Genomic DNA, 13,536 nt, shown 5'->3' on the forward strand with positions numbered 1-13,536 from the left:
AGTACATCTGGAATTTTATATAATTAATTTTAATATTCTGATTTTTTATTATTTAATTGTAATGTGAGTTTTTAAGCGTTATCCTCATGTCATTAATCTTCACTTGATGAAACTGTTATTTTTTCCATTTAGTGGGAAAAAAAAGTTTGACTGAACACTCAAGGCCAATTATTCAGAAATTACATGTAACAACTTTGTCTTCTAATTGCATGCTTAGTCTGCACTTACTGTTGGTTTTGTCTGTGAGAACTGTGTGTACTGGCAGGCAAGTCTCAATTTACAACCACATTCAAAGATAAGTTAAAAAATGTTTGTGACTAAAGCACCTGGACAATCCAACCTTTGTAACTCACATATAACTCTTGTAATCTGAATTCAGTGATTTTGAGATGAACAACTATGTATGTTTTTAAAGTTTCCAAGTTCCAAGGTTCCCAAGATGAGTTTCACTCATCTCATATCCAGTGGTCAAGAAGGGCCATCACCTGGTGTCATTCCAATCCAGATGTCCCAATACACACCAGCAGTTCCCTAACACAAGCTTCAGGACAAATACCTTGAGTAAAATTGATTCCATGTTTTCATACTGGGGCTTGCTGTAACCAGGTAGGTATGTTTTTGGTCAGGGATCAGCTTGATGTATCTCAGCATGGGAGATATATGGGGTGCAAGAAAAAGGCAGGCAGTGATAAAGAGGGAGGGACAGAGGGAGGGAAAGGAACCGAGTCTTTATAGAACTCAGTCTGCAGAGAGAACTGGTGGAACAAGAAGGAAGATCACCTTTTCCAAGCTCCAGTACCTTGTTTTTGATAGAGGCAAGCTGACAAATCAGCTCTGAAATGCTGACAATAAGTCAAGCTTTTGTAGTCCTGATCATTTTTTTGTTAATTGTTGAGTTTTTCAAACTGCAAAAGGCATGCAAGCAATTACCACCTGGACCAACTCCTCTACCATTGCTTGGAAACTTGGTGCACCTGAACTTTCAGTTTCATCGGGATCTTCTGATGGAGGTATTTCTTTTAAGATGCTCTTAATTGGTTAATTTTAGTCACAGCTTAAACAAATCTGATACCTTAATAGCAAAATGGAGTTTTGAAGTCTTAAAAAGTTACAGATGAGGTATGGACTTATAAAGATCAACATGATTCCTACATTCAGGTCACCTTCTTATGCGGAATATGTCATCTTCATGAGAAACTTAACATCCTTAAGAATCAAAAAAGCTTGGGGACAGGGTTTCTGAGTTGCTATTAAGGTTAGAGAACACCAGTGTTCAAAAAGATCCTTCTCCATTGTTGATAAGTCCATATGTGTTACTTTTAAAAATTCTGACGCACTGGCATTGTCTAATTTGATCAAAAAGTAGGTAAGATGGTGGATGTGTGTGTATGCTTGTAATACAGAAAGGGCATACACTTCCCAGCTTCCAACAACTCCTTAAAACTATTTGTCACTTGTTTTTAGAGACAGCTGCTCCTCCCCAGGCCAACTCCAGCCCTCCCTGTACCCTGGCAGTAATTCTTCTGATGTTTTGCAGATGACCTCTAATTCAGATCTATGATTTAGACAGTACACACAGATCATTGAGTGCAGTCCAGATTCAGGCAGGCAGTGATTCTGTAACAGGGAGAGGAAAGCCAGTATCTAAAGAATTATAAGGAGAAGTGAGTAGCTAGTGTGATCAGTTGGATGTAATTCTGGTGCCACCTTAGACGCTGTCTACCACCTCTCTGTATCATTGTGGGTGTGTTGGAGCAGAGTCCCATTCTTGGACAAAGTTTTTTCCACAAATGATTGAATTTCTTCTGTCATACACCTGTCCCTGCTTGGATACCTCCGCTGTCTCAAACGGTCAGTGCTCTCCTTAGTGCTGTGAGGAAACCCTGGACTTAGCTGCAGTGCACTGGCACTTCAGGGCTGTTTACTAGTTTCTGGCTCCACCTGCTCTGCTAGACACACAGATGGAGCAGGTTTAATGAGTCAGTTTCCTTTCGGAAAGGAAGGGCTAGCTGGAGGCACAGAGCCCCTGAGAGGTGAAGAGTGTGGCTGTTCAATTAACAAGGTACAAATGTTGGGGTTGGATGTGATGCAACATAAAATACAAAGTTTTCTTTCTTTTGCTGCAGTGCTGCTGCAGCCTGTCCTTTGAAAAGAAAATCACTTCTCCCTCAGGTAAATAAAATTGGCTGCTGAAAGCCTCATACTTGGAAAAACAACAGTCCCTTTCTGCTTCTAGCTATAATTATATTCATAGGGATGATGTTCTCAGCACAAAACTGGCCATTGGGCTGATGAATAGCAGGTGCAGTGTCTGTTTGAGATGTACGGGGTTTCATCTGTTCTTTTCTGGCACCTTTTCCACTTACAGCTGGCAAAAACTCATGGTAACATATATACTTTGTGGTTTGGGTGGACCCCAGTGATCATACTGAATGGATATCAAGCAGTGAAGGATGGCATGACTACCCACCCTGAGGATGTTTCTGGAAGGATGGTGTCTCCTTTCTTCAAAGCAATGGCGAAAGGAAAAGGTGAGATTTTCCTGCCATAAAGACTGCACGGCATGTTGACTTGGCAAACTACTCCTCCTTCTTAGGCCCTCTTCCCTCCCATTCAGAACGCTCTTCCATCAGATACTGCCCAAATCCTCCATTAGTGCTTGAGAATAACTTATTATTTGCTGTGATGCCTTTTGTCCTGAGCTTTCCCAAGCCTGGGAAACACTCTAGATCAGGTTGTTTCTAGGTGACCTTTTCACTGTGTTCAAGGTGTATGTGATCCCAGCTCAGAACTCAGTAGTTTTGCCCTCCTCGCAGAACAATCTCATTTGCTGCACATGATTTTGGTGTACATTACATGAATGCAAATCTTCTTTATATGTTTGATAACTGTATACATTATGGTTTCCAAACACCTTCCATCATGAGCAAGAGGCCTATAACACCCTATTCCAGAAGTGTCATTGCTGTGTTTGCAGCCACTCTTAAATGCTTTGTGAATACCCTTTGACTGTGAGAGTGCCTCTGGCACACAAAAACCCACTTCTTAGTGTATTTTAGCAGTTTGTAGTCTTTTCTTTTTCCTCCCCTGCATGGGCTATACCAAAGCAAAACCAGATTTTTTTAAAGCTAGGTAAAGCACCACCATCACAGCAGCAGTTCAGGGCTCCTAGTGCAATTTAACAATCAGTAGAGTCATCTCCCTTCCATAGGAGAAACAGGACCCGAATGTCACTTATCCTTTACCTTCATCACCTCAACCTGCAAGCATTAATTGATCTATATCTCCATAAACATACCCTGGCCCTCCACAGCACTCGGTAGAAATTCACCCAGTTATTCCTGTCTTGAACTTGAAGCCTTGAATATGGCTAAAGCAGATCTTCTAAAAAGGCATCTTAAGTTGTTTTGTTTTGTTTTTTAAGACATCAAGAAATAGAGCAGTCAGCAAATCCTTAGATTGTTCTTTTCAAAGATCACCTACAATCAATAGCCTAGTTTGGGCATGTTTGGCTATGATTTCTGGTTACTGATAGTTTCACTTAAAGATACTTGTGTCACAGTGTATTCCCTGATTTACTCCATGTATTTTATAATATATTTTAAAATTAATCATTCATGTCTTGGCAAATATTAATATGGCAGGGAATACCCTCAGGTATTATACTGGCAAGTGGAAACTCCTGGAAGCAGCAGAGACGCTTTGGTATAATGACTCTACGCAATCTGGGAATGGGGAAAAAAGGCCTGGAGTATCGAGTGCAAGAGGAGGCCTCTCACCTGGTGGAGTTCTTTGTGAACCTGAAAGGTATTTATCTGCTAAGAAATCAGACACTTTTCAGTCCTGGATCCATACCTTCAGTGTGCAAACTTACCTACCCCTTTCTAGGGTAGGGGTAGGTCCAGAGTGGTGCCCCCAAACCTACCAAAATCTGAAGAGCAGATAGCATAGGATCACAAGTGGGAATTTCTTTCTTAAAAAGCCATTCATAAACCTAATGAAATTGGGAACTTCTGAAATTCCACCTCCATGGGCTCATCATTTGTCTATGATATGATTGTACAATGATATGATGTCACTGAACTGCACAGCCAAGCCATTCTCAGCCTGCCTACAATAGGTAACTAAAGAGTATTGCAGAGCTTAGTCATTTCTCTAAATCTCTAAATTTCAATGGTGTTAGGTACCATGAGGTAAACTGGATATTTTAGTGTCTGTCTGGCTAAGTAACTATTGGCAAAAGAATTGAAGAAAGTAGGAGGTGGAGTGGATTATTGGGTTCATCCTCAAGCCCAAGCCAGGATCATTTCTATCCAAATAATTTTTGATGGATGTCTGTCTCGTAACTTTAAAAAAATCATCAGACGGAGATTTGATGATCTACTGTTCACAGCTGAGACTGTAATAATTTTATTATGTATACTTTGCAGTTCCCATCTATCTATTCTGCTTCTTAAACCTTCCAAGTTCCTTCAGCTTTCCTCCTAAGTAGTTTTTTGCATTTTTGAACATCTGTCACTCTCTTCTCTTAGTTCATCTCCACCGACATTTCTTCCTTCTCACATTCGGACTTGTCTTCTTCCATACAACTGAGGACAGTGGATTTGCTACTATACCGTCTAATGGATCTTAGTTGTACAATGTTATTTCACAGGAAGGGCTATGAGATTGTTTTAGAGCTGTGAGAGAACAGTTTAACAGTGCCCTTTGCTCTAAGACTATGTTTTATTTTCATGAATACACACATTAATGCCACATCTCTGTCCCCATTCATGACCCAGCTGGATAAAGAGAACATTTTACGTCATCTCTAATAACATCTTGTCCTATCTGTAAAAGGAACACCTGAAGAAAACATTGAGAGTGAATACCAGTTACTGTGTTTGCAGGAAGACCTGTGGATCCTTCTTTCCCTCTTTTCCATTCTATTTCAAATGTAATTTGTGCTCTGGTTTTTGGATATCACTTCTCTGATGAGGACAAAACCTTCCATGAACTGGTCTGTGCCACAGAGAATATATTCAGATTTGCAGGCAGCTTTGTCCATCAGGTGAGTAAATAATATGCTTTTTTTTTTCTGAAACAGGTAGAAAATGAAAGTGGAGATACAAAAATATGTTTTCACTCAGCACAGTGCAACTGGCAAATGCAACCTGGGAGTTCAGAGGTATCCATAGGGACCTTATTACTGCCTTCTTGGTTTTGAGGCTATTTTTAAGAACTCTTGTTTATTTGCAAGTTTAGGGGACATCTCTCTGTTGGCTCCTGGCTTTAAGCCTTTCAGCAGTTCTGAGACAGTTAACAGAAACCTTTAAACTTAACTTGAGACTGGAGTTTGTAATAAATTTGAACTCTGCAGTGCTGCTCCTCCCCCTTCTATTTACTTCTCTCCTCCAAAAATGGGTATCACTGGATTCACTGTTCTGCTTTTTACTATTCTGAAAATTGTATGCTGACAATTTTCTTTTTTTCCCCTCCTTCACAAATAATGAAATATTCATTATGAATCTTTCCATTACTTCATTACAAGCTTGCAATTCACACATTACAAACACAATACATACATTCTCTGACAGTCTCACAATTCAAGTCCTGTCAGAGGTTTTTTTGGTAGGTACCTCCCACAACATACCATAAAGGCCAACTTTTCACTTGAAGTGTCTTTAAGTTTTCCCCATGAATTAGACTTTGTGGATTAGACCCTTAGAGAGGGGGAAGCTGGGTGTTACAGGGACTGTGGATGGCATAGCAAATTCCATTGACATTTGAGTTTTACAGAAAAAGGCAAACTAAAATGCTGATGTGGTAGTAAACATTTTCAACAAATTTGTCATAAGAGGGTAGCACCACACAACTTTCCAGTAGTAAAAAATAGAAAAATAGATTAAATTTGTGGGTGATCAAAGGCAGGAGACTGTAACAATACAGAGGACGTTCAGGATACCCTGCTGCAAGAGCCCTTACACACCTTGGATTGGAGTTATAAGAATGGAACAAATTTTAACAGTACAAAATGAAATTATGAAACGTATTAGGAATTAATGAGATTAATCACAGAATCACAGGTTGGAAGGGATCATCTAGTCCAACCTTTCTGGGAAAAGCACAGCCTAGACAAGATGGCCCAGCACCCTGTCCAGACGACTCTTAAAGGTGTCCGACATGGCCGAGTCAACCACTTCCCTGGGGAGATTATTCCAATGGTGACTGGCCTCACTGTGAAAAATTTTCCTCTGGTGTCCCATCGGAATCTCCCCAAGAGCAACTTGTGTCCATTCCCCCTTGTCCTCTCCATGTGACTCTGCTATCTGCTATGAGCTTAGAACATTTCAGTGCAAAGGTTAAGAGGAAAGGGACTGGTGTAAACTAGCAGATAACAGGATGAAAAAGGCAAATGGGATCCTAGAGTGTTTCCAGCACTCTTGAGATCCAGAGAAGTGTTTAAGTAGATTCTAGTGTGTAATAACCTGTGGGACATATTCTAGGGTCTTGGACACCTTATGTTGTGAGTCTGGAGTGAAACAAATGTAGAGAACTGTTAATGGGATGACCTACAAACTATTATGTAAAATTAGAGAGGCTTTGATTGTTAGGTCTAAAAGAAGAAAGAGAAGAGAGAGAAATGTTCTTTGCCTGGCAGGGTGGAATGGCAGATGCTGCAAAGAGAGAACTATCCGAGCTAGAGGACAGAACTTTGAGCTGACAACTGTGTGTATAAATACACTCAGCAGACTGGAGATGTAATATGTGTGACTATCAGAACAATTATTGGTCCTACAGGACTGCTAAAGCAGTCACGAGGGCTCTGATGGGGAAAACTAAATTAGCTTTTAGAGTGATACCCAGTCTACACTTTCCTTCTTTGAGCTCCACAAATTCCACTGGTTACGTGAGGCTGCAGAATTATTAATCTTAGTAGCCACACAGTATCCAGAAAGGATGTCCTTACCTTTTGGGTGTGGGGGATCTAAGGTCTCCAACTGTACAGGAATAACATCTTCTTGTGATCTGTATTAGTCAAGTACACTTACTGGCATGAGCAGAGTGTTGTCAGTACTGCCTTGACCCCAGGAGTGTGTCAAAATTAGTAATAAAGTCTTCCCACATGATGGCAAAAATCTACTCAAAGCAATGTTAATTTGTTTATTCCACATTTCCAGACAGGACAATTCAGTCTGTTGGTGTTTCTAAAAGCAGCTTTATTTGTTACTGACAGATAATTTGCACTACCTCTTCTGTGTCACTCCTGCAGCTGTATGAAATCCTTCCCTGGCTCATGTGCCGTCTCCCTGGTCCTCATAAGAAAGCATTATCTTGCTATGATGTCCTGAGTTCTTTTGCAAGGAAGGAGATCAGAAGACATATGGAGAGGGGGATACCAAGTGAACCACAGGATTTCATTGACTTTTACCTTGCTGAGATGGAGAAAGTAAGTGTTCACTCTTCCTGATGACACATTTATGGAGTATGAGGCCAAATATGCATTAAATCATCCAGTCTGACCCCTTCTATCATAGTTTCTTACATTTCTAGGCTTCTTAATGTGAATACAGTAGCCTGGGACTTACTAATGCATGTCTCCCGGAAAGGCATCCAGTTTTATGTTTTGGTTACATGAACGAATTAACACAAAGTATGTTAGGATGTGAACTCAAGAGCTAACATCTGCTTTCCATAAATATCCATGTGTATACTTCAATCCTGTAGAAAATATGAGACAATTTATGCCTGTAGGTTACGTAACTTCGGTAGACTGCCTCACATTCTACAGCAAGGTACCTCATGTTTACAACGGGATTAAATATGCATGCATAGATAATTACCCCAAAATAGCCAGTATGATTCTTTGGGTTTCAGTGTGTGTCCTAACACTGGCTGTCCTTGTACCACACAACTGTGTGGTTCCTCCCTGGGGAGGGAACCATTCGTGGAGGATCTTCCCTTTACTGGAAACTCTCTTTAGGTCCTCTTATGAAGAAATTCTCTACTCTTTAAAGGATTCCTGCTCCAATCTCAGTCATTTTGGGATACTTTCAGGAGCCAGAAGAAGCATCTCTTTCCTAGGATAGATGAAGTTTATCTAGCTTTTACCTCTAGTCATAAGCTTTCAGCTAGTCAGGCTGCCACGTTCTCACAGTGTTAGCTCATGGGCTCTTGTACGTTATATCTGAATAAGTACGATGAGATTTACTAAAATAAACATTTTAGAGGCAAAAATGCAGCTTCCTCTGGTGTCAGGGGTGCAAGTTATTGCAATCTGTTTATTTTAAAATGTTTTTGCCTAATGTATTTTCTCTAATTGTTTTTATATTTTACACCTTTATTGTAAGAAGAAAATACACAGGTACCTCTCTCTCACCAGTTCACATCTACACTAAAGAAATTACTCTCAGGATGTTCTGTTGAGAACCTTTCATTCAGATACGTTTTTCTTTGGTATTTGCTAGCACCATTTGATAGCATACTGGAGGTATCAAGGCCTAATGAGCGACACATTGTGGGGCACTTACTTAGAAGTACACTCTAGGATAACTGCAAAATTTGTAGTGTGCTTTAAAGTTTTCATGATGTAGTCAACAAGTATAAGATTGCCTGTTTTTTGATGAAAGAGTATTCCACCTCATGCAAAAGAGCAATGCAGACTTACCACGTCCATTTGGGAAACTATTAACCTCTTAGTACTCATCAAAAACTGTAATTTTGAATATTCTTTGTGCACATGACAGCTGTGGAAATAACTCTCACACAGGAGGCATATAGGATGACCTAACTTTTATGCTTTAACTTCAACTTTTTATCATCTTCTACAGTCTAAAGATGGAGTGAAGCCCAAGTATGATGAAGAGAATTTGACGCATGTTATAAATGATCTTTTCCTTGGTGGATCAGAGACCTCAAGCACAACATTGTACTGGGGACTGCTCTATATGGTAGTGAATCCAGACATCCAAGGTAAGAGGGATTCTTGCTGTGAAATGCTGTGGGTACTACAAATATTGCAGACACAAAAGCCACTAGTTGATCCTGGCTCTCACTCTCTGAAAACACAAAGAATGGCAGCAGAGGAAAAAATCAGAGGCCCATCCTATGACCTGACCAAACCAGGTGGCGGAAGGCACTTGCAGTGAGACAAAAGTTAGCTCTTTGCAGTGACAAGTCAGTGAGGTGCTCTGTGTGGAGTGTTTGCAGGCTGACTGATGGCAGCAGGAACAGAGATCAGAGCTCTAATATAAGGCCTGTCTGCATCAGACATCTTTCAGGTATGAGGAGTGCAAACACATCTTTGCTGTGTTTGCCACAGTGTCAGCCTATGTTCTCTTCCCCTTCTGCCACAACACTCCTTGCTGAGCACACCAATACTTTCAACAACCCACTGCATCCCTTACTGGACAAACCAGCTGGACAGATCTTCAGATCTTGGCAGGTTATAAAGGGCTGCAGGTAGCCCTAAGGAGGGCCGATGGTCCTGGTACAGACGGCTGCCTCTTCCTGTGTGTTTCTTGTCAGGAAACAGGTAGAGATGCAAGATAATTTGCACAGTGCAAATCCTTGTAGAACGCAGTGACTCCTTCCTCCCTTTGCTGAGCGCTTTGTGCACAAGGCTAGGCAGTGGACATCCATGGAATATGGGTTGCTCATGGGTGGCCTCAAGGTTTCTGCAGAGCATATTCTGCGTGTAACCAGCCGATGGTGTTAGCATCTAAATAAACAGTAATGTTGCAGTTCATTCACAAAGCAGCACACAAACCCTAGGAGAAAACAAAGCATGAATGTGAAACAACAGCAAGGGATGGAAAAACTGTAGAAAGAGAAAAAGAAGTTTAAGGGGAGGATTCTGGCTGCCTGATACATAGAGGGTGTGTTTTCAGGAAAAAACTGCAGGGAAGTACATACAAACTGTCCCTGTCTGAGTTAATATTGCAAAGAGGTTGCTTATCTTATTAACGCCAATTCCATGAGTGCCTTTGTGGATCCAGGCTGAACTTCCTTATACACGTCTATGTCAGGAAGAAAAAGGACATGGCCAGAGTTTAAGGAGGACTCAGGTACTCCTCGGCCTAGTGGCTTTTCCGTCTGCTGTGCTTGAGCACTGAAAGCAAGGGAAATATCTGTATTCCCACAGCCTCGGTAGGAGGCTGAAAAGGCTTTGCCATTGAGTCCATATCTGCATCCAAGGTTTTAGGCTGATTCAGGTGGTGTTTGTTCATACAGTATGTTGCCATACTTGGACCAACTCTGCTCAACTCATCCCCAGCACTGGGAGTTAATATCAGAGGCATCTATGACGATTTGGCAAATGAGATTTAGATTCTGAGATAAAGTAAACTGAGCAATTCCTAAAATACTTTCAAAATCTGAAGCTGAGCGACTCGCTCTACACCCACCATGCGTTCTGTTAAATAAATATTAGAGTTGGAATAAGTACGGTATAGTCCTTGTTTATGATTCTGGATCACACTGGGTTTTTTCCTGTTTAGTTTTATTTTTATATATTAAACTCAGGCATTAAATAATATTTAATCACAAGTTATAGACTTTATGCACTATGTTGAAATAATACATTTTCCTGTTGCTCTAAGAAAAGAGACTGGTTGAAATATCTGATGCATTCTTCCCATCTGAAATGGTGAATATTTCTCCACAGAAAAAGTGCAGAAGGAGTTGGATACTGTTTTGGGTCCTTCCCAGATAATCTGCTATGAGGATCGGAAAAAACTGCCCTATACAAATGCTGTGGTTCACGAGGTTCAGCGCTTCAGCAACATTGTCTCAGTTGGCATGCCCAGAGTGTGTGTGAGGAACACTACTTTGCTAGGATTCCCCGTCAAAAAGGTGCAGACACATTTTCAGCCTCTGTTCTTTCTTCTGCAGGGAGACATTTAGCTTTTATTCCAGTTTTGTCTTGTTCTGTCTATAAACTGTTCTCCATATAACCCAGCAACATGGTGCAGCAACATTTGTGACTCCAGGAATGAAATAAGTCTCTCACTCAGCATGTTGGAGCTCAGAGAGCTGGCAAGACTCCTGCCACAGAAGCCTCCAGCTCCTGCCCTGCTGATCAACAGCACAACTGCAGAGACCAGCTCTGCTTGTCTGGGGATGGACTGAGAGGAGAAACTGGTTTGACAAAGCACAGGTTAAGACATCCCTGCCCAGCTTGGCACTGCCAGCACTGCTGGATGGAGGAAGAGTTGTGAGAGGATGGCTCACAGCTCCACTGAATCTGTGAGTGAAGGGACCTGTCTGAATCTGTAGAAGATGAGAGACTGTCCTCTATAGCTGACAGTGAGGGATTTACCCCCAAATACTGCCTAAGACAAGTGTTCACAGCCAGCAGGGCATTTTGTACAGTGACATAAGCCATGCTGAGTGCCAGTTCTCACTGTAAAATGCTAGCAAGAAACAGGAATTTGTTGCTTTTATGGAACAGAGATGGGAGAGGCCAGCACCATTACTGGCATCAGGGACTGGCTCCACCTAACTGATTTTGTGGTGAAGGTTTCACTCTATCCTGTTTTCTTCTGACAGCCAGGTAGCTAAGGCACATGAACTGGTCTGCTGGGAACAACCAGTAAAGAAAAAGCCCAAAGTACTACTGCTAAAAGGGCTCAGAGGTTGCTGTCAAGGAAGTACTGCAGACATTTCTGGAGCATTTCTCTTTCTGTTAAGCCTGAAAGGAGGTTTCCCATGCTGGGACCTGAATATCAACAGGAGTCCTACTGAAGTGTTACTAAGATTAGTAGGAAAGTGGCCACAACGCAGTTGTACCAACAGCACTAATGCTGTTAACACCCACTGATGTAGCTACAGGGCTGAGAACTGATAATTTCCAACTAAGAAAAATATCACAAACTCCCATTTTCAGGAAAATAGTCTTCTAACCACATCATATCTACTCTTTACAAAGAAATGGCAACAAGCAGCAGTTTTATCCGCCAGGCAGAAACTGATGGGTGAGAGGCTAGTAGATAGATGTGAATCAACAGTACCTTCCTTGCAGGGCACCATCGTTATACCAAATATAGCATCTGTTCTCTATGACCCTGAGCAATGGGAGACACCTCGACAGTTCAACCCTGGCCATTTTCTGGATAAAGAAGGAAACTTTACACCTCGAGAAGCCTTCTTACCATTCTCATCAGGTAAATGCACTGGCAATTTGGACCAACCCAACAGATCAGATGAAGAATACAGAAGTGTGAGACTATTGTATTTCTTCAGATACATCTTCTATCTCTGCTGTCTGCTGCTTTTAAAGAACAGTACTGGCTTGTATTTGCTAAGGGAGATGCTTCTGTGCTGTCAGACCCCAAACTGTTCTTAGGACACTATAGTGGGAATCCCACTCAAACTCCTGAACTTCCTAGGCTTGTTCCATGATGCAGTCATCCACAGGTTTTGTCTCTAGTATTCTTTATAGGCACCTTTTTTTCCTGAGAAGCCATGTGTCTTGTGTGTACTGGAGTTACTTGCAATCCCTTCTAAAGGAACAACCTGAAAGAAAAGCAGAATGTATCCTAGTAAACAAAGGATTAAGTTCTTGCTTACAGAACTGAAAATCCAGTTGCGAAAGAAAGGAGTAAGATAATGCACAGTTAGAGATGAAACTTAGCAGAAAAGTTCCTTTGGATTTTTATTTTCCCTTTATTTGCCTGCTAATCTGGAAATGTGAAGGTATTATTCACCTGTTCTGCTTCTGCCATCAGTTCCAATGAGGAACACTTGGAAATTAACAGTAGGCCTAGATACTCACTGTCCTTCCCCTCTTCCTTCTGCAGGGCACCGTGTGTGTTTGGGGGAGCATCTAGCGAGGACCGAGCTCTTTATTTTCTTTGCCAACCTGCTGCGGGCATTCACCTTCCAGCTCCCTGAGGGGGTGACGAAGATCAACACAGAGCCCATTCTAGGGGGTACGCTGCAGCCCCACCCGTACAGAGTTTGTGCCATTCCACGGTAGGTGCAGCATGTCACAGACCAGCTTGAGACAGCCACCTTTACCTCAGTGAATTTCCTTTTAAATTTATAAACCTTCTCCTACTAGCCAGGATATTGATATTAGTCTACCCCAGGGCTATTCAGAAAGCAGATGCCAGCCAAGACTCAGATTACCAGTACTTTTGGTCTGTTCCTTTTAAAAGTCCCAGATAGTCTTGCAAGGATCTTAACCATTTTCTCCCCTTGGAGAGCACTTGAAGCAAGATGCTATGGTTCCCATCTGCAGCCAGCGTGCTGTGTCTCCTTGGCCTAGCCCAGCACAATCATCATGACGCTCACTCCTAAGCAAACCTTAGTAAAATTCAACAGAGGATCTCAAGCAAGAGCTGAGTACGTGTCACTTCTGTGAGTGGTTTGGTGATCTCAAGTCATTTGACTCTGGGAAATGCACTTCTAAAGCCCTATTTTGGTTTTACTGTCCTGAATTTAGACCCTTTAATTTGTTGACAGGTTGCAAATAAAAAAAGCCTCAACACCCAAACCCAGGAAACATATTAGAATGTGGGTGCATTAATGTCTGAATTTTATGTATCTCCCATG

General features: G+C 41.6%; 1 protein-coding gene across 1 annotated transcript; it reads left to right on the forward strand.

The window, feature by feature from the left end:
• The first annotated feature begins 839 nt into the window (after positions 1–839).
• On the forward strand, positions 840–13,031 carry LOC104045380 (cytochrome P450 2J6). Its single transcript, XM_009505342.2, has 9 exons — positions 840–1,010; positions 2,369–2,531; positions 3,658–3,807; positions 4,890–5,050; positions 7,253–7,429; positions 8,811–8,952; positions 10,646–10,833; positions 12,002–12,143; positions 12,780–13,031. Exons 1-9 carry the CDS (start codon positions 840–842, stop codon positions 12,956–12,958), a joined length of 1,473 nt encoding a protein of 490 aa, XP_009503637.1. The 3' UTR covers positions 12,959–13,031.
• The last annotated feature ends 505 nt before the right edge of the window (positions 13,032–13,536 follow it).

The sequence above is a fragment of the Phalacrocorax carbo genome, chromosome 7 (assembly GCF_963921805.1).
Source record: "Phalacrocorax carbo chromosome 7, bPhaCar2.1, whole genome shotgun sequence".
NCBI lineage: Eukaryota > Metazoa > Chordata > Aves > Suliformes > Phalacrocoracidae > Phalacrocorax > Phalacrocorax carbo.